At 50.7% G+C, this 26,956-nt stretch overlaps 1 protein-coding gene across 1 annotated transcript in view; it reads right to left on the bottom strand.

The window, feature by feature from the left end:
• Positions 1–22,927, bottom strand: part of LOC116789380 (zinc finger CCCH domain-containing protein 3-like) — a 116,682-nt gene extending 93,755 nt beyond the window's left edge. Inside the window, 3 exon segments of the mRNA XM_032693171.1 lie at positions 16,304–16,500; positions 18,635–19,940; positions 22,807–22,927. Of these exon segments, the coding sequence (XP_032549062.1) occupies positions 16,304–16,500; positions 18,635–19,940; positions 22,807–22,852 (1,549 nt within the window). The 5' untranslated portion in view covers positions 22,853–22,927.
• Positions 22,928–26,956: the final 4,029 nt, after the last annotated feature.

Raw genomic sequence — 26,956 nt, 5'->3', positions numbered from 1 at the left:
ATCCCAAAGGGATCATTACGGGATGATTTTTTGGGATAACAGGATCAGCTCCTGCTTTCCAGGAGCGCTGGAAAACAGGATTGACTCCTAAAGGGGTTTTTTTATGGAGCATAAATTTTCTTGGAGTCTTAACGCTGGGAATACCGGGAATGAGGGAGTTCCAAAAAACCCAGCGTGGCGTTTAAACGACATTCCCGCCTCTCCAGGTTATCCAGGATATCCTGAGTTATCCGGGATACACAGGGAAAGCTGGAGGATCCACGTTTCCCACTCATTTATCTGGGATAAAAGGGCAGAATTCGGTATTAAACCCGATTGGATCCTAAAAAATCACGGCAAGAATTAAGGAAAAGCGGCAGCGCCGGGGAAAATTCCGGCAGCTCCAGCCCGGGTTGCAAATTCCTGCTGAACACACGGATATTTTGCTGCTCCTTGGAACTCTCGGCTCCCTCTGGAATGAAAAGAAACCCGGTCGTTCTCCGGGAAAACGGTGGATGCCTCGTGCCCCCTAGAGGGAATCCTGGCAGGGATCACATCCCGCTTTTCCGTGTGCAAATGGGAAAAAGAGGGAAGAGAGAGTCATTCCTGAATATTCCTTAGAAAATCCGGGATATATAAAGACTTGGAAAAGAGGGAGGAGAAAAGCGGTTGGGAATTTAAAACCGGGCGGAACAGGTTCCGAGTTTTATCCCTCTGGATTTCCTTTGGGAATGAGATGTGGAGTTAAAGTCTGGGTTGATCCTGGAATCAGGAATCACAGCAGGGATCACATCCTGCTTTTCCGTATCCAAACGGGAAAAAGAAGGAAGAGAAAGCCACTCCTTTCCATAGATTCCACACCCGTGCCTGAATATTCCGTAGAAAATCCAGGATATATAAAGACTTGGAAAACAGGGAAGAGAAAAGTGGCTGGGAATTTAAAACTAGGCGGAACAGGCTCCAGGTTTTATCCCTCTGGATTTTCCTTTGGGAATGAGATGTGGAGTCAAACCCTGGGTTGATCCTGGACTCAGGAATGCAGGGAAAAGATCCTTCCTTGCTTTTGCTGGAGTGGGTTATCCATGGAATTCAGCTCCATGAGAAGCTGCTGGTGCTGGGTTGATCCCGTTATCCCTAAAAATCATCCCAGAATGATCCCTTTGGGATGTAATCCTGCTCTTTGAACCCCTTTCCCAGCAGGAAAAGCCCTTCCCAAACCTTTTCCCTTGCTTTTTTCTCCCCTTGGGAAAACGCCAAGTTCAACAATTCAAGGAATTACAATGGAAGGAAAACCGGGAGAGGGAAAAGAGGGAAAAACCAAAAGAGGGAAAAGCCAAAAGAGGGAAAAGCCTGGACTAAGGAATGCAGGGAAAAGATCCCTCCTTGCTTTTGCTGGAGTGGGATATCCATGGAATTCAGCTCCATGGGAAGCTGCTGGTGCTGGGTTGATCCCGTTATCCCTAAAAATCATCCTGGAATGATCCTTTTTGGGATGTAATCCTGCTCTTTGAACCCCTTTCCCAGCAGGAAAAGCCCTTCCCAAACCTCTTCCCTTGTTTCGCTCCCCCCTCCCCCCAAGTTTTTCCCTTGGGAAAACGCCGAGTTCAACAATTCAAGGAATTACAGTGGAAGGAAAACCGGGAGAAGGAAAAGAGGGAAAAGCCAAAAGGAACAGGAGGGTGGGAAGTGGGAACAGATGGAAAGCCAATGAGGCGGAGAATTCCAAGGATGGGAGGCTGTTGCTGCCTCAGGGAGCTGCCAAGGTGAAGGATCCATCCTGGAAAAGGGATGGAAAGGGAATATCCCTTCCAACCCAAACCATTCCATGATCCCACGACCAGGAGCCCACAGGGATCCCGCCCCTTTCCTGCTGCCCGTGGACATTGAGGAATTTGGGATAAAACTGTGCCTCTCCTGGACAAACTGGACTTCCCACTTTCTTCCCAGAGCTTGGGAAACACCCGATTTCCAGGATTTTACCATCCCTTCCTAGCACATCCAGGAAATTTTGGGATGGGGGCAGATGGGAGAGCAGGGGACTGGTGAGGACAGGGCAGAAATACGGGAACGAGCCGAAAGGGGTTGGAAAAGCAGGACACACAATGCTGGGAAGGCGATCCCTGCTCCCAAAAAATTCCTCCCCCCTCCACCTCCCGGAGCAGGGAATGCCCAGCCCGGGACTCTCCCACTGTCAGGGCGTGGGGGACACACATTCCATGGCCTGGGGGGAGCAGCTTTGTGGGAATCCTGAACTTGATATCCGTGTTTATCTCTTCCCAGGCCCCTCCGGATAAACAGGTGCCGGGGTTTGTGATGCCCAACAGCCGGAATGACTCCGAGTTCTCTGGGTTTGTCAAGCTGTGGAATTCCTGGGATGTTCCTCCACGTGCTCCAGGATCCTTCTGGGTTTGCTTTGTGAGGTCTAATCCAAAAAAAACCTGTTGGAATACGGATGAGGCGGGAATATTTCCAAGTCTGGGAGATCCTGGACACCAACAGGGATTGGGACAACTCACACATCCCTTGTATTCCCACTAAACACAGAATTATGGATACAGTGGAGGATCTCCTGGTTTCACAGAGCTGGGAATAAGGGAATTGTGGTTCCAATTCCTGGCTCCCAGGTTATCCCAGAGGTTTTGGGAAGGTTGTTTGGATTTCCCTGTGGGCAAAGTGTGGATATGGGTTGGATTTCCCTCCGGACAAGCGGGAGGGAAGTTGGGGAGATGTTCCTGGGAGACACCGGGAGCAGAGTTGGAAGGGGTTGGGAGGGACCTTAAAGACCAACTTCTTTTCCTGTGTCCCAGCCCAACCTCTGGAATTCCAAGCTTGGCTCCCTTTTCCTGCTTGTCCCTGTCTCCTGGTGTTTGTGCGTGAAAGGAATTTTTCAGGAGCTTTTGGATTTGTCCCTGGGAGAGGTGGGTGGTTCCTCCTTCTAATTTGGAATCCTGGAATGGTTTGGGTTGGAAGGGAGGGGAAAGATCATGGAATTCCGACCCCCTGCCATGGGCAGGGACACCTCCCACTATCCCAGGTTGCTCCAACCCGGTCTCGGACACTTCCAGGGATTGGGCAGCCACAGCTTCTCTGGGAATTCCATCCCAGCCCCTCACCACCCTCACAGCGAAGAATTCCTTCCCAATATCCCATCTAACCCTGGGAAGCCATTCCCTGTGTCCTGTCCCTCCATCCCTTGTCCCCAGTCCCTCTCCAGCTCTCCTGGAGCCCCTTTAGGCCCCGGAAGGAGCTCCAAGGTCTCCCTGGATCCTTCCCTTCTCCACGTGAACATTCCCAGCTCTCCCAGACTGGTTCCAGAGCAGAGGAGCTCCACCCCCTGGAGCATCTCCGAGGCCTCCTCTTTGCTTCCCTGAGTTTCTGGACACATCCAAGCCATTCCAGCCACTTGGAATCACGGATAACTCAAAACAACTCCATTCCTGGATGACTTCCCTTCGCTTCCCTGCATTCCCTGTCTCCCTGCCCTGTGGGATCCCTGCTCCCTCTCCCTGTTCCAGCCCAGCCCCTCTCCTGGATGCTCCCAGGATTGCTGACATTCCAGCTGGGAATGCCGCAGCCCTTCCGTGGGGCTGTTTAGTGCCTGGACTTCGAGACATTCCCGAGCGGAACCTCCTGAATTCCCACCTGGAGCGACAGAAAGCCCCTGTAATAAAATGTGAGGGAGAATTCCAGCGTGAAATCGAGCTGGGAAACCTCTGCTGCTGCCAGGCTGGAATTCTCCAGCCTGGAGCTTCCCTTGGCTTTGGAATATATAGGGAAGCAGGAGTTTGTTTTATGCCCTTGTGTCTCCCGGGGCTCGGAATCGGAGCCGGGATCAGTCTTGGAACAATTTTCCATTCCTTTCCTTTCCTTCCAACTTTGGCCTCCTGCTCCAGTGATTTTTCCTGCAGGGAATTCTGGCTTTCCCAAGAGTTGCTCCTTGGATCCTGTGTGTTTTAAAGGCTTTGGGGGGAGTTTTCCATGTTGCTCCATGTGGGTTGAGCTGGAATTTTGTTTTCACTGGATCTACTTCCAATCCCATTGGTTCAGGATCATGGAATTCCACCCCCTTCCATGGACAGGGACACTTCCCACTATTCCAGGTTGTTCTCATCTGGCCTTGGACACTTCCAGGGATGGGGCAGCCACAGCTTCTCTGGGAATTCCAGCCCAGCCCCTCACCACCCTCACAACCAAGAATTCCTTCCCAATATCCCATCTAATCCTGGGAAGCCATTCCCTGTGTCCCGTCCCTCCATTCCTTATCTCAAGTCCCTCTCCAGCTCTCCTGGATCCCTTTAGGCCCTGGAAGTAATTCCGATTTATTATCGGAATTCATTTCATTTCATTCCTTACCACAATCCCAGATTTCTGGGAACACGCGACAGGAAACACCCACTCAAACATTTTTTTTTTCCTCCCAGGGAAAAATTCCTTCCCGATATCCCAACACCCCCAGTTCCATCCCAATATCCCAACACCTCCAGTTCCATCCCAATATCCCACCTATCCCTGCCTCCCTTCAGCTTGTTTGGATTCACCACCAGATCCATTTTTTTTTTTTTAGGGCAGTTCATCCCTCAAACCTTCCCCTGGAGCCTCAACTTTTCCCTCTGGATATCATGAATCCTTCCAAACCCCAAACCGGGATCGACACCCCGCGAATCCCCGGAGTGACATTCCCTTGATTCCTTATTAATTCCTAATTAATCCCTGAATATTAAGGAAAATCACCAAATCCATAAAAACCCGGGAGCCATTTGGAAAAGTCCATTAAGCCAGAAAAAAAAAAAAAAAAATCCCCAAACTTTGGGGGTCGCTCCCGATCCATCAATTAATTCGGGAATAATTAATCAGCCGAGCTCCCACAACCCATAAAAACCGGTCGCCTCCGACTCCGCGGATAATTGATGTGGGATCTGAGGATTTGCTGCTGTTGCCTTTTCTCCTGCCTAATTCAGCACTTTCCCGGGTTGGGTTTTTTTTTTTTTTTCCCTGATGGAAGCAAGAACTCTCCCGGATTTTTACGGCTCCGATGCCCTTTTACGGCGTTTGCCGGAGTGGAATCTCTGGGAATGATGGATCGCCGAAGCTCAGGGGCCTGGAAAACGCCCCCGGTTAAGGGGGAGAGAGAGAGAGAGAGAGGAAACCTTGGCTTTTAAAAACACTCAGAGAGGGAGGGATTTCTGATGGATTCGCTTCATCCCATCAAATCCCCTCCTGATTTTCCTTGGGATCGCTTTGATTTTGCCTTGATTTTCCACTGGATTCCCGATAACAAGGAAAGCATTCCCTAAATTAAGGTCACCAATTATCCCAAACACGACCTGCTGGGAACGAACAGTATGCAGGTGACAGGTTGGGCTCCTGTTCCAAAGGAAAGAGTTCATGGATTTCCTTTTTTATTCCCAAGAAAAGCAGGTTCCATTTAAGCCTTTGGATTCCAGTGTGTCCTTGTGATCCCAAAGAGTGGAGCTGGATAAAGAATGGATTGGGAGTAGCTCCCTGAGAAGGACTCGGTGGGGGAGAAGCTCCACCTGACCTGGCCACAGCATTCCTGAAATTCCCGGTGTCCTGGGCTCATCCCACAGCGTGGGAAGCGGGAGAGGGGGGGGAATTCTCTCCCTCTGCCCCGCTCAGGTGAGATCCCACCTGGAATCCTGCATCCAGCTCTGGGGAACAACAGCAGAAGGATGTGGAGCTGCTGGAGCGAGTCCAGAGGGGACACAGAGCTGCTCTGAGGGTTGGAGACCCTCTGCTCCGGAGCCAGGCTGGGAATACTGGGAATGTCCAGCCTGGAGAAGGGAAGGATCCAGGGAGACCTTGGAGCACCTTCCAGGGCCTAAAGGGGCTCCAGGAGAGCTGGAGAGGGATTTGGGAAAGGGATGGAGGGACAGCACACAGGGAATGGCTTCCCAGGGTTAGATGGGATATTGGGAAGGAATTCTTCCCTGGGAAGGTGGGGAGGGGCTGGGATGGAATTCCCAGAGAAGCTGTGGCTGCCCCATCCCTGGAAGTGTCCGAGGCCAGGTTGGAGCAACCTGGGATAGTGGGAGGTGTCCTTGCCCATGGAAGGTGGGGGGGAATTCCATGACCTTCAAGATTCCAACCCAAACCATCCTCTGCCCATTCCAGGGACGAAAAAGGGCTTTGTTTTTCCTGGTTTGCCAGGATACAGGGAATGGCTTCCCACTGCCAGAGGGTTACATGGGATATTGGGAAGGAATTCTTCCCTGGGAGGGTGGGGAGGGGCTGGGATGGAATTCCCAGAGAAGCTGTGGTTGCCCCATCCCTGGAAATGTCCCAGGCCGGGTTGGAGCAACCCGGGATAGTGGGAAGTGTCAGGGGTGGAATTCCATGATCTTTAATCTCCCTTCCAATCCAATCCCAACCATTCCAGGATTCTGTGGGGAAAAACCAAAGTTCCACGGCACAGCCCACCCATTCCCACTTTTCTGAGCTCCCTCTGTCCCAGCCCAGGCCGAGCTATCCCGGGACAATTCCCAGAGCCATGAGGAACAGCCGGAGCTTCTCCATCCCAACCACCAGCGGCGTTCCCGGCCCACACGACATCTCCGAGTATTCCCGTGCCCTTTTCCACCGGAGAGCCCCCCAGGGCAGCTTAAGGAGCCGATAACACACGGGATCAACTCCGGGAACAGATCCAACCCCTCCCTGTCCACACTTCCACACAAACCCAAAACAAGCCCAGAATAGAATCCTCTCGGAATCCGCACGCGCCGGGATCATCCGGAGGCACTGGCGAGGAGGAAACATTCCAATGAATTTAAACTTCCGGGGGGGGGGGGAAAAAACCCAGCAAAATTCCAGTTGGCAAGCTGGAAATAAATGTGCTCCTCCATCCCTTTAAAACCAAAGCGAAACCTCGGATCCGTAAAATCTGCCGGAACAGCGGAGTTTTGTAGGACTTGGGAGATGTTGAGTCCACAAAACCCTTCTCCCAGGTGTTCTCCGGCATCTGTTCCGCGTTCCAGGGAATATTCCCCGGTTTTTTATCGCTTTGGAGAGCACACGGAGCGAGCGGGGAAGTCCTGGAATGAACGACTTCCATCCGGAACTCGTCGTTCCGGGTGGGAAAAAAAAAAAATCAAATGGGAATGTTTGCGAGGGGGGGGAAGTCAAAAATAAGAGGGGAAATTGGGATTTGGGAAAGAACGGGAAGCAGAGAGCGGAACAGAGAAAGCCACCCAGGTTTTCCAGGGAGTTGAGCATCTGCCGGGTTGGGATTTGGGGAATCCCGGTGCCGAGACTCCGATTATCCGCGCCGGCATCGGTTAATTCCAACCGGGACCGTGCCGGGAATAACAACAAGACATTTTAGGAGGCGAAAAAAAAATAGGGAAAAAGAAAAAGGGAGGAAAGAAAGACAACAGGGTTAGATGGGATACTGGGAAGGAATACTGGGATATTCCTTCCCAATGGGGTTAAATGGGATATTGGGATATTGGGAAGGAATTCTTGTCTGGCAGGGTGGGGAGGCCCCGGCACAGGTTGCCCAGAGAATTCATGGATCCACCCATTCCTGGAACTGGGAAACCCCAGGAGGACAAAGGAGAAGTGCAGGATTCACTGCTCTGTTTCCCAGCTTTTTTTCCCCGTATTTTTTTTCCCTGTATTTCTTTTTCCTGTATTTTTTCCTACATTTTTTCCCTGTATTTCTTTTTCCTGTATTTTTTCCCCTGTATTTTTTTCCTGTATTTCTTTTCCTGTTTTTTTCATTGTATTTTTTCCCCTCTATTTCTTTCCCTGTATTTTTTTCCCTGTACTTTTCCCCCTGTATTTTTTCCATGTATTTCTTTCCCTGTATTTTTTCCTGTATTTTTTCCTTATATTCTTTCCTGTATTTCTTTCCCTGTATTTTTTCCTGTATTTGTTCCCTGTATTTCTTTCTCCTGTATTTTTCCCTGTATTTTTTCCATATATTTCTTTCCCTGTATTTCTCCCTGTATTTTTTCCATATATTTCTTTCCCTGTATTTCTTTCTCCTGTATTTATTCCCCTGTATTTCTTTCTCCTGTATTTATTCCCTATATCTTTTTTCCCTGTATTTTTTCCCTGAAAATATCCAGGCTCAGAGCCAATGGAAGGATGAATTCCTGAATTCCCAAAGTCAAATATTTTTCCTATTAGTGTATAAACAGGCAATTCTCCAAAGAGCTGCTGGATACCGACGGAATTCCCCAATCCCAAAATAGGGATCAAGGTAAACATCCCGAAAATAGGGATTGAGGGGTGATTTTCAACATTAAATCATGGAATGGGTTAGGTGGGATGGGAATTTTGAAGGTCATCTCATTCCAAACCCCTGCCACGGGTTGGGAAATCTTCCCCTATCCCAGGTTGCTCTGAGTCCAATCAAACCTGGGACAACTCCAGGGATGGGAATTCCACAAGTTTTGGATTCCACAACAAACTGAGTGTTCAGATGGGAATTCTGCAGGAAAAGAGACGCTCCAGAGACCTTCAACTCACGTCTCTGCCGTGTTTCCACCGGGATGTTCCCTCTGATTTCCCTGATCCCAAATCCCAACGCCGGAGCCGCCGTTTAAGCGGAGACACATTCCCTCGCTCCCAGCAGCCTAAAAGAGGTCCCTGCAAACAGAATTCCCACTCCTGGCTCCCTGCCTGAGGCTCCTCTTGCAGCCCGGGACGAGTCCCCCGGGAATGCCAAGGAAAAGGCGGAAACCCAAAACCGTTACTGACGCCCACGGACGCAACCGGAGCCGGCAGCGAGCCAGGAATGTGAACTTCTCCGAAGAGTGAGGAGCCACCTCGGCAGCCACGCTCCACCCCTGGCTCCCAAGGACAAACCAGAGGGAAGAGAGACCTGGCAACGGGATGATTTCCAGGGAAAGTCAACCTGTGTGTGACGGCAGCGATGTCTGCCCGGAGCACGGTGGGAATGTTGGGCTCAGGGAGGAGAAACTGAGGGAAAAATCTCCAGAAAACGGGGTTAATGACACACCAAAGGAAAGATGGGATCGACTCCAAGGGATCCTGAGCTGGGCACGATCCAAGAGATTCCATGAGGGAACGGATCACTGGTTTAACCTGCCCGGAATGGGATCCGAGGTGTTGTCTCCAACAGCAGTAAAATAACGTGGGAATCACTAATAAAAGGGAAATAAACCCAAAACCAGCCTAAAAAACAAAAAAACAATGCTTCTCTGGAAACATTCCAGAGTTTGAGTTGGGACACAGGGAAAGAAGTTGGTCTTTAAGGTCCCTCCCAACCCCTTCCAACTCTGCTCCCGGTGTCTCCCAGGAACATCCCCCCAACTTCCCTCCCGCTCGTCCGGAGGGAAATCCAACCCATATCCACACTTTGCCCACAGGGAAATCCAAACAACCTTCCCAAATTCTTCGCTGGAAGCATTGTCCCAGTGGGAATCACCCCGCTGGAAACATTTCCTGCCGGAGAAGGAAAAAAGAGACGGGGGGGGGGGTGGAGTTGGAAGGAAAATCCAGTGCTGACATTCCCGAAGTTGCCAGAGGGATCCGAGTGCTCCGTGCCCATAAAATCATCAGCAGCTGAGCATTTGGATGCCTCCCATAACTTACTCCTCGCTTGTTCCCAGTTTACTCCCTCCACGAGTCCGGCAAAGCAGTTCCTTCCAAATTTGCCGGCAGCATTTTTCCGAGCGGGAGCCGCCCACTCATCCCCGGTTGTGGAGCCAAGAGGGAGAAGAACAAACGGTTTAGGGAATTTTTGGGAGGGAATTTTTAGGGAATTTTTAGTGATTCTGGCACTAAAGAGTCATGGAAAGTTTCTGAAGGGGGATTTTTCCTCGGGAAGAAGAAGGGAATGCGAACGGGATTTGCTCCCGTTTGGAATGTTCGCCCGAGGCGGTTCCGGCAGAGGGGGGAGCGGGAATTTGGTGACACAAATCACTGGCTCATCCCAAACTGGAGCAGGAGAAAGGAAAAGATGAGCAGGGAAGGAATATTTTGGAGAGGGACAATCCCAAAACCAGCCTCTGGAAGGGATGGATTGGATACAACAAGGATGTGCTCCCGAGTTATTCCTCCTTTGCCCATGGAATTGCATGGCCACAGATGGATCATTCCAACATTCCCCAGCTATTTAAGGTGAAGGAGGGAAGGTTTAGAGGGATATTGGGAAGAAATTCCTCCCTGAGAGGGTGGAGAGGGACTGGAATAGAATTCCCAGAGAAGTTGTGGCTGCCCAATCCCTGGAATGTTCAAGGACAACCTGGAACAACAGGGCTTGGAGCAACCTGGGATAGTGGGAGGTGTCCCTGCCCATGGCAGGAGGGTGGAATTCCATGAGCTTTTAGCTCCCTTCCAACCCAAACCGTTCCAGGATTCCAAATTAGAAGGAGGAACCACCCACCTCTCCCAGGGACAAATCCAAAAGCTCCTGAAAAATTCCTTTAACTCACACACCAGGAGACAGGGACAAGCAGGAAAAGGGAGTCAAGCTTGGAATTCCAGAGCTTGAGTTGGGACACAGGAAAAGAAGTTGGTCTTTAAGGTCCCTCCCAACCCCTTCCAACTCTGCTCCCAGTGTTTCCCAGGAACATCCCCCCAACTTCCCTCCCGCTTGTCCGGAGGGAAATCCAACCCATATCCACACTTTGCCCACAGGGAAATCCAAACAACCTTCCCAAGACCTCTGGGATAATCTGGGAGCCAGGAATTGAAGCCACAAGACTTCCTTTATTCCCAGTTCTGTGAAACCAGGAGATCCTCCACTAGATCCATAATTCTGTGTTTAGTGGGAATCCGAGGGATGTGTGAGTTGTCCCAGTCCCTGTCGGTGTCCAGGATCTCCAAGACTTTGGAATATTCCCGCCCCATCCATCATCCAACAGTTTTTTTGGACCAGACCTCATAAAACAAACCATTCCATGATCAGGAGACAACAGGAACCATCCAACCCATTCCAAAATATTTAAGGAATTGAGACACATAAAGAAGGAGAAATCCCTGGAGAATCTCCTGCTTCCATACCTGGGAATTCCTTCCTGGAACGGGACATTACAGAGGGGGAAAAGCACAGTGGATTCCTAGATTTGGGAATATTCCTGTCCCATTTATCATCCCACAGTTTTTTTGGACCAGACCTCACAAAACAAACCATTCCATGATCAGGAGACAACAAGAACCATCCAACCCAAAATATTTCAGGAATTAAGACATATAAAGAAGGAAAAATCCCTGAAGAACCTCCTGCTTCCAGCCCAAAATATTTAAGGAATTAAGACACACAAAGAAGGAGAAATCCCTGGAGAATCTCCTGCTTCCACACCTGGGAATTCCTTCCTGGAATGGGACATTACAGAAGGAGAAAAGCACAGTGGATTCCCAGATCTGGGAATATTCCTGTCCCATCCATCATCCAACAGTTTTTTTGGACCAGACCTCACAAAACAAACCATTCCATGATCAGCAGACAACAGGAACCATCCAACCCATTCCAAAATATTTAAGGAATTGAGACACATAAAGAAGGAGAAATCCCTGGAGAATCTCCTGCTTCCAGCCCAAAATATTTAAGGAATTAAGACCCGTAAAGAAGGAAAAATTCCTGGAGAACCCACTTCCTGCTTTCACCCCTGGGAATTCCTGTCTGGAATGGGACATTACAGAGGGGGAAAAGCACAGTGGATTCCCAGATTTGGGAATATTCCTGTCCCATCCACCATCCCATAGTTTTTTTGGACCAGATCTCACAAAACAAACCATCCCATGATCAGGAGACAACAGGAACCATCCAGTCCAAAATATTTCAGGAATTAAGACATATAAAGAAGGCAAAATCCCTGGAGAACCTCCTGCTTCCAGCCCAAGCAAGCCCTGGGAATTCCTTCCTGGAATGGGACATCAGAGAAGGGGAAAATCCATTGAGGAACCTCTGTGATACTCCCCGATCCCCAGGTCCTTTGGAATTCCATTAAACCCCTTCTCCACCATTCCAAAGCAACCCCATCCAGCTGGATCATTCCCAAACGATCCCAAACCAAACCCTGCTGGATTTTCCCGCCTCCAGCCTCCTCATCCCCTTGTTTCTCCTTTTTCCAATTAAATCTCCGACAACACGAGGCCAAACTAAAAAAAAAACAAAAACAAAACGAGCTCACCTCATCCAGCAGGAAAATTGATTCCCTCTTTTTTTTTTTTTTTTCCCCTCCAACCCCCCCTTTTCCCTCCATCCCCATCCCAGGGTTTTTATGGACTCTCTTCCCGGTGATCATTAGTAATTCAATTTTCTTTTTATTAGCCCCCTTATCTGCTGAGCAATAGAGTGACCTCTCTCACACAGAAGGGGGGGGGTGGTGAGGAGATGTTTCAAACCTTCTCTTCTTCTTCCCCCTGATTAATTTTGCCAGTTAAGGCAAAAAAAAAAAAAAAAAAACAGAAAGAGGGAGAAATGATCCGGCTCTTTGCCATCCCAATGAATAAAAGCTTAATGTTGATCGTGCTGGAATTTGGGATTGCCGGGGGAGAATTGATGGAACGCGGCAATTACGGAGCGAGGGGAAAGGGGGGGGGCGGGGGGAGGAACTCCAGAGGAATGGGAGAGAGGTTTTTTTTCTTCTCTTGCCTTGCTCTGGCCCTGTTGGTTATTTAAAACAATCCAATTTGCAAGGATAATTATATATTAGTGGTTTATCTGCCACTGGGAATGAACAGGGGAATTTTGATACCGGCCCGGCATTAGCAGGTTATTGCTGCAAATTACTCCGTATCTGCTTCCCTTCACATAAAGGGGAAATTAGGCCATCAATAACCGGGAAAAGGTGGGATGAGGGCATGGGAGAGGCACGAGTGCCCTCTGCTGGGCTCGGGGGGTGCTTCCCAGAATCGGGGAATTGCAGGATCAGCCGGGTGGGAAAAGACCTCTGAGATCATCAAGTCCAACCCTGGATCCAACCCCGCCGTGGTTCCCAGCCCATGGCACTGATGCCACATCCAGTCTCACCTGAAACACCTCCAGGGATGGAGAATCCACCCCCTCCCTGGACAGCTCATTCCAATGGCTGATCACCCTCTCTGGAAAGAATTTCTTCCTAATATCCAACCTAAACCTCCCCTGGCACAGCTGGAGACTGAGCCCTCTTGTCCTACTGCTGGTTCCTGGGAGAAGAGACCAATCCCACCCGGCTCCCCCCTCCTGTCAGGGAGTTGTAGAGAGTGAGGAGGTCTCCCCTGAGCCTCCTCCTCTCCAGGTTGAGCCCCCCCAGCGCCCTCAGCCTCTCCTCATGGGAATTGTGCTCCAGACCCTTCCCCAGCCTCGTTGCTCTTCTCTGCATCTGCTCCAGCCCCTCCATGTCCTTCCTGAGCTCAGGGCCCAGAGCTGGACACAGTACTCGAGGTGAGGCCTCACGGGGGCACAATCCCTTCCCTGCTCCTGCTGCCACACTCTTCCTGACCCAGGCCAGGATCCATTGGATTTTTTGGCCCCCTGGACACCCCTGGGCCTGTGTCCTGCTGTCCATCCTCACCCCCAGCTCCCTCTCTCTCTCCAGCTGCTCTGTCCCAGCCCGTGGGGTTGCAGGGGGTTGTTGTGGCCCAAATTCCAGGATGGATTCTCCCGGAAAACCGACGGTTCTCCCACAAAACCGACGGTTTTTCCCCGTGTGCAACACACGGTGTCGTTCCCTGGCCAGGGAGCTGCCACTGCCCTGACATTAAAGCACATTAAAGGACACAAAAAGGCAACAAAAAAGACACAACAGACAGAAAAAGGCACAAAGAGCACACAAATTGATATTAAAAGACATCAAAAGACATTAAAAGACACATAAAAAGACACAAAAAGGCACAAAAAGACCCCAAAAGATCCCAAAAGAAACAAAAAAGACACAAAAAAGGCACAAAAAAAGGCACAAAAAAGGTACAAAAAAGGTACAAAAAGATACATTAAATGACACATTAAAAGACATTAAAAGGCACAAAAAGGCACAAAAAGACACAAAAAGACAAGAAAAGGCACAAAAAGGCAAAAAAAGGCAAAAAAAAGGTACAAAAGACATGAAAAAGACATTAAAAGGCACAAAAAGACATAATAAAGGCATTAAAAGGTACAAAAAGGCAATAAAAGGTACAAAAAATGAAATGACATTAAAAGACACAAAAAGGCACAAAAGGACACAAAAGGCACAAAAAGGGTCAAAAGGGCATCAAAAGACACCAAAAGACCCAAAAAAAACCCCAAAAGAAATAAAAAGAAACAAAAAAGACATTGAAAGGCACAAAAAGGCACAAAAAGACACCAAAAAAGGCATAAAAAGGCACAAAAAGGCAAGAAAAAGGCACAAAAAGACATTAAATGACACATTAAAAGACACAAAAAGGTACCAAAAGACAAGAAAAGGCATAAAAAGGTACAAAAAAGGCAGAAAAAGGAACAAAAGGGCATAAAAACGACACAAAAAGACACATTAAACGATACATTAAAAGACATTAAAAGACATTGAAAGACACATTGAAAGACACAAAAAGGCACAAAAAGACCAAAAAAGGCACAAAAAGGCACAAAAACTCAAAAAGACACCAAAAGACCCCAAAAGAAACAAAAAAAGACATAAAAAGGCACAAAAAGGCACAAAAAGACATTAAAAAGGCACCAAAAAAAGACACTAAAAAGGCACAAAAAGGCACAAAAAAGACATAAAAAGGCACCAAAAAAAGACACTAAAAAGGCACAAAAAGGCACAAAAAAGACATAAAAAGGCACCAAAAAAAGACACTAAAAAGGCACAAAAAGGTACAAAAAAGACATAAAAAGACACAAAAAAAAGACACTAAAAAGGCACAAAAAGACACAAAAACGCACAAAAATGCACAAAAAAGATTGAAAAAGACCAAAAAAGACACAAAAATACACAAAAAGACACTTCCCTGCTCCCCCATCCCATCGGAACCACCTGGATTTGGGGCACTCTCCAATTTCCAAGGGGTTTCTTAAACATTCCCCTGAATCCAATGAGGATTTTGGAATTAATTCCCAAAGAATCCCAAGGCAACTCCTGCCAGTTTGCCCCGTTCCTGATCCCTAAAGGGAAGCAATTCCCACCGGGGGAAATTCCAATCCCAAGCCAAGGCTGGAAAAGCTGCTCCGTTGATGGGATCAACGGGATCCATTTGGATCCAAGCTGGGAATTGGAGAGTCGGGAGCTGGACGAGCACCTGGGAAAGGGAGGAGCGACTCCAAGCTCGGATCCCAAAATCCTGTTGGACGGGACAAACAGGAAACCAGCCGAGCTGCGTCCCAGCAGGAGCCACATCCATGGGGCTGATCCAGCTTTTCCACCCACATTCCAGGGCCTGTTCCTCCTCTCTGCCCTTCCAACCTCAGCCCGGACACTCCCCGGGTCACTCCCAGGGATCCTGGGTGGGAAGGGAGCGGAAAGATCATGGAATTCCAACCCTCCTTCCATGGGCAGGGACATCTCCTGCCATCCCAGGTTGCTCCAACCCGACCTTGGACACTTCCAGGGATGGGGCAGCCACAGCTTCTCTGGGAATTCCAGCCCAGCCTCTCCCCACTCTCCCAGCCAAGAATTCCTTCCCAATATCCCATCTAACCCTGTGGCAGTGGGAAGTCATTCCCTGTTATCCTGTCGCTCCAGGCCTTGTCCCAAGTCCATCATCCAGGAAAATACAACATCCCAGAGCAGTGATTGGAATGGAAAAGAACTGTAACCCCAAAATATCTCTGGAGACACATCAGAATCCAAATCCCTGTCTCAGCAATTCCCACTGGCACACCAGGAAAACGTGCTCCACATCCATCCAAAACAACCACATTCCAGGTGGGAGAAGCCTCTTGTCCGCAAAATTGTTCCTACGGAACAGCGAAACCCAACCCAGAGCCACAAACATTCCCGACAACATTCCACACCCATGGAATGTCAGAGTGGCTCTCGAACGCCGCACTGAGAATTCCCAACCCAAGGCAGCTGGATAGGGATGCGAATTCCCAGTTCCCAAACAAATGGACTCGTTATCCCTCTAATTATTGCAGGTTTAAGCAAATGAAATCCAAAATGGGACATAGAAATGGGATACAGGGAAGAGATTATGGATTCCTGCCTCTGCCAACCGCTTCCCTCCTGGAATACCTTCCCATTGGACACCTGAAAGTCCGAGAAAACCACATGAAAAGCAAGGAACAGCCTGAAAATTCCTTTGTCTGGAGACGCCAAAGCCCGGGATGGATCTGGGAGAAGGGAGGAGTCAAACATCCCCTCAGCGTTTGCTCCAGGCCCAACGACACATTCCCAAATCCAAGAGCCTTGGAAGCACTTCAGAGAGCCTTTGGAATGCCTGTTCCTACCTTCCTTGGTGGCCCCCTGTGGATTCCTGGTGGCCGGAATCCTGCGGAGCCTGTGCCTGGAGACCTGGACCAGGATCCTGGGAGAGGAGCGTTTCGGAGTCGCCGACGGTTTTCCCCGCGCGGAATTTTTCCTCCGGAGGTGGAAGCGGCTCTTCAGGGCCGCGCCGGGCGAGATGTTCTTCTTCTCCGTCGGGAAACTGGGAATGGGAAAGGTCACATGGTTAGGAAGGAGTGGAAAGGTGACCTCCAGAGCTCCAGGGAAAAGAGGAGACACCGGAATCCCACCGTGCAGCTCCTCCGGAAAAGGGGGAGAAGCTCTGAGGGGAAAATTCCAAGTAAATTGGGAAATGGGAGGAATTTCTGGCAAAGAACAGCCAGAGAAGGAGGGATTTGAGAGCCAAACTCACACGTTGCCTTCTGGTCAATGGATGTAAGGGATGGAATAGTGGAATTGTGGAATCATTTTGGTTGGAAAAGAGCTCTGAGATCAAGTCCAATCATTCCCACACCCAGTGTCCCTCTCCAGAGTTCCAGGGAAAAGAGGAGACACCGGAATCCCACCGCGCAGCTCCTCCGGAAAAGGGGGAGAAGCTCTGAGGGGAAAATTCCAAGTAAAGTGGGAAATGGGAGGAATTTCTGGCAAAGAACAGCCGGAGAAGGAGGGATTTGAGAGTCAAACTCACACGTTGCTTTCTGACCAACAGATGTGAGGGATGGAATCATAGAATCAGGGAATTGTGGAATCATTTCGCTTGGAAAAGAGCTCTGAGATCAAGTCCAATCACTCCCACAGCATTCCAAGGCCACCCCTGATCCATGTCCCCAACTGTCACATCCACAGGGATGTTCAATCCCTCCAGGGCAGCCTGTGCCAGTGCCTGATCACCCTTTCCAGGAAGGAATTTTTCCCAATATCCCACTAAACCTCCTCTGGCTCGGCTTGAGGCCGTTTCCTCTCGTCCCATTCCTTGTTCCCTGGGAGTGATCCCAAATCCCACCCGGCTCCCCCCTCCTGTCAGGGAATTGTAAGGAGCAGGAAGGTCCCCCCTGATCCCCCTTTTCTCCAGGATGAGCTCCCCCAGCTCCCTCAGCTGCTCCTGCTGCTCCAGACCCTTTCCCAGTTCCGTTCCTTTTCCTGGACACGCTCCAATCCCTCAAGATCCTGGATCTGGGAACCCCAAAATCCCAGGATTTCAGGTGCCTCCCCAGTGCCCAGCACAGGGGGATGATCCATGATCCCTCTCCTGGTCCTGCTGGACTTTAGCAAGAAGGAGGGAGTCTCCAACTGCCAAAAACACCAGAACATTCCCAGCTTTTCCAGGCACGTTGCTCCAGAGTGATTTTCCAGCACAGTCCACCCACAGCCAGTTTTCCCAGCAAAACAAGGGAAAGGCAAGGATGGAAACCTCTGGGAAAACACTGAGTAGAGGAGCCGGAAAATAGGAGCAGGAATTCAGGCACCAGATTCCCAATCCATTCCATGGATTACTGCATCACCAAGAGCAGTTTTCCAGGTGGAGAGAACACAGGCAGGAAAACACTGTGGATGGTGCTTCTTCCCGGAATCCTGAGCTCATCTCCCATTCCTGCTCCATCCCAGGGCTTTACAGGGACAGACAACGATCCAAGACACTTCTCCTGTTCTTCCCAAGCCCCAAACACAATTTTATGGGAACTGGAAAATAAATCCAACAAAATGCGGCTTCCTGTGCTGAGAGAGGAGGTGTCGGAGACCTCGGGGAATCACAGGATCCAACTGTGGATTCCCAACAGCAGAAGGATGTGGAGCTGCTGGAGGAGGCCATGGAGATGCTCCAAGGGCTGGAGACAGGTTGGGACAGCTGGGAATATCCAGCCTGGAGAAGGGAAGGATCCAGGGAGACCTTGGAGCCCCTTCCAGGGCCTAAAGGGGCTCCAGGAGAGCTGGAGAGGGACTTGGGATAAGGGATGGAGGGACAGCACACAGGGAATGGTTTCCCAGGGTTAGATGGGATATTGGGAAGGAAGTCTTGGCTGGGAGGGTGGGGAGGGGCTGGGATGGAATTCCCAGAGAAGCTGTGGCTGCCCCATCCCTGGAAGTGTCCAAGGTTGGGTTGGAGTAACCTGGGATAGCGGGAGGTGTCGGGGCTGGAATTCCATGATCTTTAAGCTCCCTTCCCACCCAAACCATTCCAGGATTCTATATATATAAATTCTATAAAACATATAAATTCCAAATACATAAACCCTAAAATTCGTCGGAATTCCACAGCCGCAACTCCCACGAAACCAGCGGACGCGAAATCCAACCGGCATTTTCCGACGGCGCCCGGAAAAACCCCCCGAACTCACCCCACGTTCCCTTTCCTCTTGATGATCTTGGTCCGACTCTTCACTTTATAAGTGGATAACGGGACCTCTCCAAAGGATTTCCCCGCTCCGAGACCCACGGAAGCGGCGCTCGGAGCCACGGGAGCACTTCCGGGACACGGAATGTCGGGAGGCTTCCTCTGATCCTCGCACCTCCAGCGGAATGCCGACTTGGAAGTGGAAGGCAGGGCCGGCAGGCTGGAGGCTTTCCACTTGTATTTGCTGGGAGAGACCCCTCCCAGCTTGGATTGCAATCCCGATTTTTTCGCCTTCGCTCCCAAATCCGCCCGGGGGGATGTTTTGGTTCCTCTTTCCGCCCCCCCGAGGCCTTTCCTGGAATTCTCGGCTCGGGGGCTCCCCCACCTCCTCACCAGCCGGCAGCTTTTCCCGGGATTTGCCACCCAGGTGTAGTTGTTCTTGCGGAATTTTGGGGATTTGCTGGAGACGGGAGACTTGGGAATGATGGGAAACCTGCTCTTCCCTGAAGTCACCCCGAGCTGAGCGGGTGGAGAGGGCACCTTGGCATTCCCAAAGAGTTTGGGGAGTAGGGAAGCATCCTTGGCATTCCCAAAGAGTTTGGGGAGCAGGGAAGCGTCCTTGACTTCCTCGCAGCTCTGCCCCGGAGACGGTGGTTCCGTTTTGATCCGTCCCGAATTCCCAGCCGGCTCCTGACCCGGAAATTCCAAAGGTTCCTGCGGCTCCGATTTCAGCGTCACGGCGCTTTCGCTGCCGCTTCCAGAGGGGGAAAAGCTGCTTCCAGCCACACTTCCGGGCAGACACACGGTCCTGGATGTGGAACTAAAGGATATGGACAGGGAAGGTCTTCTCTCTTCCGGGTACGGAGATTCCGGGATACTTTTCCCATTGCCCGAAGGAGCCACCGCCGCTTCCTGCCCGGAAAACTCCCCGGAAGCTCCCGCATCTCCAGCCCTCTGTGGCACCTGGATGCCCACAACGATGTTCCCATCCGTGGTGAAATCCACATGTCTCTCCGGCGACGATTCCGGAGGCTCCGGAGCCGGGTTGTCCCCGTTGTTCCCGAAAACCCGGGATGTGCCGGAAGCGCTTCCAACCTCGGAGGTCGATCCCGGCAGCCGGTTGTCCAGGGAGTATTTCTTCCTCCACGAGTGAGTCTGGCGTGGGTGGAAATTCCTGGGAGCTTGGAAATTCCTGGAAAACGCTCCCCTCCGGCCGTAGGTGGTGCTCCGGGGGTTGTTCCACCTGGGAGGTGCCGTTGGAAGCGGTCGCGGAGCATCCCCATGGATGTTCCTGTGGCTGTTGATGAGACCTGGGAAGGAGGAGACAGAGGGTTGTGAATCCCTTGATCCCGCGGGAATTTGGGAGCCGGAATCACGACAGGCTCCCACTTGGGTTTGGATAAGCCACGGCGGAAGGAAAAGTCATGGAATCGTGGAATGGTTTGGGTGGGAAGGGAGAGGAAAGATCACGGAATTCCATCGCCTTCCATGGGCAGGGACATCTCCCACTATCCCAGGTTGTTCCCAAGTGTTCCTGGTCTGGGACACTTCCAGGGATGGGGCAGCCACAGCTTCTCTGGGAATGCCATCCCAGCCCCTCACCACCCTCCCAGCCAAAAATTCCTTCCCAATATCCCATCTAACCCTGGGAAGCCATTCCCTGTGTCCTGTCCCTCCTGCCATTCCCAAACACAAACCCAGGATCGTTGAGGTTGGAAAACCCCTCCGAGCCCACGGAGTCCAACATTCCCACAGCGCTTCCAAGGCCACCCCTGACCCATGTCCTCCAGTGCCACATCCACAGGAATAATTCCCCTCAGGAATGGTGACTCCAGGCAACCTCTTCCCATGCTTTACAACCCTCTCCAGGAAGGAATTTTCCCAGTATCCCACCTGACCCTCCCCTGGCACAACTTGAGGTCGTTCCCTCTCGTCCTGTCCCTTGGTCCCTGGGAGTGATCCCAAATCCCACCTGGCTCTCCCCTCCCGTCAGAGAGGTCCCCCCAATCCCTCTTTTCTCCAGGATGAGCCCTTCCAGCTCCCTCAGTCATTCCTGGTGCTCCAGCCCCTTCCCAGCTCCGTTCCCTTCAAGGAAAAACTCCAAGACTTCGCTGCTGAATCCCTCTGGAATCCACCACCCCTTCCCAGCGCTTCGATCCACTAAAAAAAAAAAAACCACTTGGATCATAAATCCCTGTTCATTCCGGAGGTTCTTCCTTTGTTTGGCCTCAGTGTTGAGAAAACCTTTCCCAGGAGTGATTCCCAAAGGATTTTGAAGCCTGGCACTTCAGGCAGGGAAGTTTTTCCTCCTCCTCCTCCTCCGGAGCTGCCGGAGGAGCAGAGTCAGCACATTCCTCCTGGAAAAGCCAAGGACTGTGTTTTCCTGCCTCTCCTCCCTCCCCCACGTGGGAGCTCCCGGAGGGAGGTAATTCCCAAATCCTGAGGAGGGGAGGTTGTGGTCTCACAAACGAGGAAAAAATTAATTGCAGGGATAAAAATAGAAGGAATCGGTGCTAAAAAAATAATCCCGGCGCTCTGCGGAGCTTGGGAAGAGCACATGGATCCACTGATCCCATGGATCCACTGATCCCACGGATACACCCCTTCCATGCTGAGAATGAAGGGATGGAGGGCCCAGGGAACAGGGAACACCCCCTTCCCAAAGTCAGGGGGATCCCAGATCCTGCAGGGAGCAGCAGGGTGGGAATTCCAACCCCCCTCAACGCTCCGTGGGCTCTGTTCCCTCCCTCGGCATTCCTGGCTCTGCTCCCTTTCCCCCTTCTCCCAGAACTCCTGGATCCTCTTCCTTCCCTCTCCCCCCTCTCCCAACACTCCTGGATCTTCTCCCTTTCCCTCTTCTCCCAGAACTCCTGGATCCTCTTCCTTCCCTTACCCCTTCTCCCAACACTCCTGGATCCTCTCCATTTCCCTCTTCTCCCAGAATTCCTGGATCCACTTCCTTCCCTTTCCCCCTTCTCCCAACACTCCTGGATCCTCTCCCTTCTCCTCACTCCTTCTCCCAGAACTCCTGGGTCCTTTCCTGTCTTCTCCCAACATTCCTGGATCCTCTCCCTTCCGCTTCTCCCTTCTCCCAACATTCCTGGTCACTTCCCTCTTCTCTCAGTACTCCCAGATCTTCTCCCTCCCCTTTCCCCCTTCTCCCAGAATTCCTGGATCCTCTCCCTTCCCTTTCCCCCTTCTCCCAACACCCCTGGATCCTCTCCCTTTCCCCCTTCTCCCAGCACTCCTGGGTCCTTTCCTGTCTTTTCCCAGAACTCCTGGATCTTCTCCCTTCCCCTTCTCTTTCCCCCTTCTCCAAGCACTCCTGGATCACTTCCCTCTTCTCCCACAACTCATGCATCCTCTTCCTTCTCCTCCCTCCTTCTCCCAGCACTCCTGGATCCTCTCCTTCCTTCTCCCAGCACTCTCTTCCCAGCATTCCTGGGTCCTCTTCCTCTTTTTTCTCGCACTCCTGGGTCCCTTTCCCTCTTCTCCCAACATTCCTGGATCCTCTCCTTTCCCTTCCCCCCTTCTCCCGGCATTCTTGTGTCACTTCCCTCTTCTCCCAAAACTCCTGGGTCCTCTCCCTCCTTCTCCTTCTCCCAGCACTCCTGAGTCCTTTCCCATCTTCTCCCAACGCTCCTGGATCCTCTCCCCTTTTCTCCCAGCACTCCTGGATCGTCTCCCTTCCCCCCTTCTCCCAGCATTCCTGGACCCCTTCCCCCTTTTCTCACCACTCCTGGCTCCCCTCCCTCTCCATTTCCATCACCCTTTGGGCGCTGCCCAGCCCTTCCCCTTCCCAATCTGGGAATCTGGGATCCTCTCCGGTTCCTCCCCAATCCCCCGTTCCTCCCGCAGGACTCGGATCCATTCCTGGCTATTCCCGGCATTCCCATAGCTTAGAGCACTCGGATTTCCCGGCACAGCCGTTCCCATCCCCGGTATTCCCATACCCTGGAGAGCTCGGATTTCCCCACACAACCATTCCCATCCCCGGTATTCCCGGCATTCCCGACTATTCCCGCCTATTCCCATACCTTGGAGCGCTCAGATTTCCCGGCAACAGCCGTTCCCATCCCCGGTATTCCCGGCTATTGCCGGTATTCTCATACCCTGGAGCGCTCGGATTTCCCGGCACAGCCGTTCCCATCCCCGGTATTCCCGGTATTCCCATACCTTGGAGCGCTCGGATTTCCCGGCACAGCCGTTCCCGTTCCGCCATCCCGGTACCGCTCCCCGCCGTGACGTCATCAACCGGCGCCGCCCCGAGGTCACGTGAGCGCCTCGAGAGCGATCACGTGGCGCGCGCGGCCGTTGCCCGGCAACGGCGCCGGGACGACGCGGCCTAAGGCGGGCCTAGGCCTGGGCCTAGGCCTGAGCCCGAGCCCGAGCCCGAGCCCGAGCCCGAGCCCAAGCCCAGCACAGCCCGGGCCAACTGTCCCTTGTGCCCATGTCAGCCTGGTCACCCCGATCGCAGTGTCTGTTCCCAGCCCAGCCCGGTCTAACTGTGCCCAAACCTTGTTCCTTCCACAACCCCATCCAGCCCATCCCACGTCCCCAGCCCAGCCTGGTTCAGCTCTCACCTGTGGGAAAAATTCCTCTTTTAAATTTACAAAGACTGCAAAAACTCGTGAAACAAAAAGAAAGAATTTATTCAGCGCGCTGGGTCCAGTCTCACACCGAGCTTTTTGGGGAGAAAGACCCTTTGGATTTAAATTCCATACATTCTTTAGTTTCACAAAATCCCACCATTTTTCAGATAAGTTTAATATACTCATTTTTGCCTAAAAAAATCAGAAGGAAGGGAAAGCCTCTTTTTCAGAGAAAAGAAACCCTTTTTAGGCAAAAACGAATATATGAAACTTATCTGAAAAATGGTTTTATTTTGTAAACCTATAAAATGTATAAGTTGTATGCCCAAGGGGTCTTTTCTCCCTGAAAACTCGGTGTGAGACTAGACCCAGCACGCTGAATAAATCCTTTCTTTCATGATTTTATGCTGTCTTTCTAAATTTAAAAGAAGAATTTTTCTTACACCTGCCCCCATTCCCTGTCCCCAGCCCAGCCTGGTCCAGGTGTCCCCATCTCCCAGTGATCTGAAGCATTTCTTCCATGACTGTTATCCCAAAAAAGGTCCTTACACCCCGTGTGCCAGAGGCCAACCCACACAATTATCCGGAATACTGGATTTATTTACAGTCCTGAACAGAAAGGGGGGGACTGGATTTCCCTCTTCTGGCCTCGGTTGTTTCTCCAAGTGTCCTCCAAATAATGGAGACTGGGAGAGCTGGGAATGTCCAGCCTGGAGAAGGGAAGCTCCAGGGAAACCTTGGAGCCCCTCCCAGGGCCTAAAGGGGCTCTCAGGAGAGCTGGAGAGGGACTTGGGACAAGGGATGGAGGGACAGGACACAGGGAATGGCTTCCCACTGCCAGAGGGTAAGATGGAATATTGGGAAGGAATTCTTGGCTGGGAGGGTGGTGAGGGGAAAAGGAAAAGGAGAAGGAAAAAGGAGAAGGAAAAAGGAGAAGGAAAAAGGAGAAGGATCACATCCCATGAATCCAAGCCCTGGGCAGTGCTTGCACAGGAGGGACCTGGTCACTCAGCTCCAGATATTTTTATTCCCAATCCTCCAGGAAAAGGGCACGGGGAATGACCCCTGACCCTGGGCCCGCTCCGGTGACGTGTTTGAAACCTTCACTCTTTGGATTTTCCGCTTCCGTCGGGATTCTCACCAGTTTTCCCACATCTCCCTCACGTGTCTCCCTGAAATCTTGGCACAACGATCCAACCGAGACCCAAGTGCTGGGATGGAATTCCCAGAGAAGCTGTGGCTGCTCCATCCCTGGAAATGTCCCAGACCAGGTTGGAGCAACCTGGGAAAGTGGGAGGTGTCCCTGCCCATGGCAGGGGTCAGAATTCCACGATATTTCCGCTCCCTTCCAACCCAAACCATTCCAGGATTCCATGATCTCCTGTCCCTATTGGAGCCTGATCCATCTATCTCCATTCCCTGTCTCCAGCCTGGGCTATTCCAGCTATCCCCTGTCCCTTTCCCAGCCTTATCCAGCTATCCCAACTTTCCCCATCCCAGCCCTGGTGTCATCCCACATCCCGCCCCCGGGCACGAGGGGGAGGTTTTCCTGCCGATCCATAGGACCACCTCCCACAAAGAATCTTTAATTCCACACCTCAGCCTCAGGATTCCTCATTTCTCCCGCTTTCCCTGCGACAGTTCAGGATATTTTCCAGGAAAACCAGTCCTGGAGCTCCAAAGTCGTGGTGGTGAAAAAAAAGAAAAAAAATCCTTCAGGAATTTCTTTTCCAAGTCATTTCCTTCTTCCCTGAGGGAATAAAGCCCAGAGACAAAGAGCAGCAGAACCTCAAGTCTGCAAAGGAGATCAAAATCCAGCCTAAAAGTCTTTTGGGAACGATTTGGGGAAGAAAAAACCCGATCCAAGGAGCTGGAGCAGCACGACAACGTTTCCTTGGAACGCTCCCATCGTGGAAACTTGGGAAAAGCAACTGATATCCACCTGCAATCCTTTAAAACAGCAGCTTTCCCTTGGGATACTTCACTTCCCGGAGAACCTGGGGAGCTCTGCCTGTCCTGGCTCTGCTCAAATCTCATCCCTGGGACAAATCCAGGATTTCCCTGCTCGGAAAGGGAGATTTAGGAAATTATTTCTGGTGTTTCGTGGCGTTTTCAAGTGGAATATGGGAAGAAGCAGCTTGTGGGATCAAACTCCTTTGGGAGGATGGTGGAAAAGGCTGGAAAAACATGAAGAATTTCGGGAGTTTGGGCCTTATTATCCTCTCCTGATGCCTTAAAACTGCCCAAAAAAACCCCAAATCCTCTATTTTTTCCAAGTTTCGGATGTGTGGGAAGAGGCTGGGAATGAGGAGGGCAGAGATGACAGATCTCCTCCCTTTGGGATCAGCTCCAACTGATCCCAAATCCCACCCAGAGTTTCATAACGGCTTTAAATTCCCGGGAATTGCCAAGAGGATCCTCCTCCACTTCCAGCTGCTCCTTCCCTCCCTTTTCCTGGCACAAGGAGTCCGGTGCTTGGCATGAATGAGCTGCTCTGAATTCCAATTAATTCGGCACAGCCCGAGGAAAAGCTCAGTTTGAAGCCAGGGAAGTCTTGGATCCACCACTCCCACAAAATCCAGCCTCGGGAAAAGTTGCTTTCCCAATTTACACCCAAATATGGAAGCAGGAAAAACTGTTTTCCCAATTTACACCAAAATATGGAACAAGGAAAAGCTGTTTTCCCAATTTTCTCCAAAATATGGAATGAGGAAAAGCTGCTTTCCAAATTTATACCAAAATATGGAACAAGGAAAAGCTGTTTTCCCAATTTTCTCCAAAATATGGAATGAGGAAAAGCTGCTTTCCAAATTTATACCAAAATATGGGACCAGGAAAAGCTGTTTTCTTAATTTACATAAAATACGGAAGCAGGAAAAGCTGTTTTCCCAATTTACACCCAAATACGGAACAAGGAAAAGCTGTTTTCCCAATTTTCTCCAAAATATGGAACAAGGAAAAGCTCCTTTCCTTATTTATATGAAATATGGATCCAGGAAAAGCTGATTTCCCAATTTACACCAAAATACAGAACAAGGAAAAGCTGTTTTCCCAATTTACAACAAAATATGGAACAAGGAAAAAGTGCTTTCCCAATTTACACCCAAATATGGAACCAGGAAAAGCTGTTTTCCCAATTTTTTCCAAAATATGGAACCAGGAAAAGCTCCTTTCCCTATTTACATGAAATATGGAACCAGGAAAAGCTGGTTTCCCAATTTTTTCCAAAATATGGAATCAGGAAAAGCTCCTTTCCCTATGTACAGGAAACATGGAAGCAGGAAAAGTTGTTTTCCCAATTTACCACAAAATATGGAACAAGGAAAAAGTGTTTTCCCATTTTTTTCCAATATATGGAACCAGGAAAAGCTCCTTTCCCAATTTACACCTAAATATGGAACAAGGAAAAGCTGTTCTCTTAATTTACACCAAAATATGGATCCAGGAAAAGCTCCTTTCCCTATTTACATGAAATGGGGATGGAGGGACAGGACACAGGGAATGGCTTCCCAGGGTTAGATGGGATATTGGGAAGGAATTCTTCCCTGGGAAGGTGGGGAGGGGCTGGGATGGAATTCCCAGAGAAGCTGTGGCTGCCCCATCCCTGGAAGTGTCCAAGGTCAGGCTGGAGCAACCTGGGACAGTGGGAGATGTCCCTGCCCATGGAAGGAGGGTTGGAATTCCATGATCTTTCTGCTCCCTTCCAACCCAAACCATTCCATGATTCTCTGAAC

Source organism: Chiroxiphia lanceolata, chromosome 1 (genome assembly GCF_009829145.1).
Source record: "Chiroxiphia lanceolata isolate bChiLan1 chromosome 1, bChiLan1.pri, whole genome shotgun sequence".
Lineage (NCBI taxonomy): Eukaryota > Metazoa > Chordata > Aves > Passeriformes > Pipridae > Chiroxiphia > Chiroxiphia lanceolata.
The sequence above is the reverse complement of the archived record's forward strand: the minus strand, read 5'-3'. Positions and strand labels throughout refer to the sequence as shown.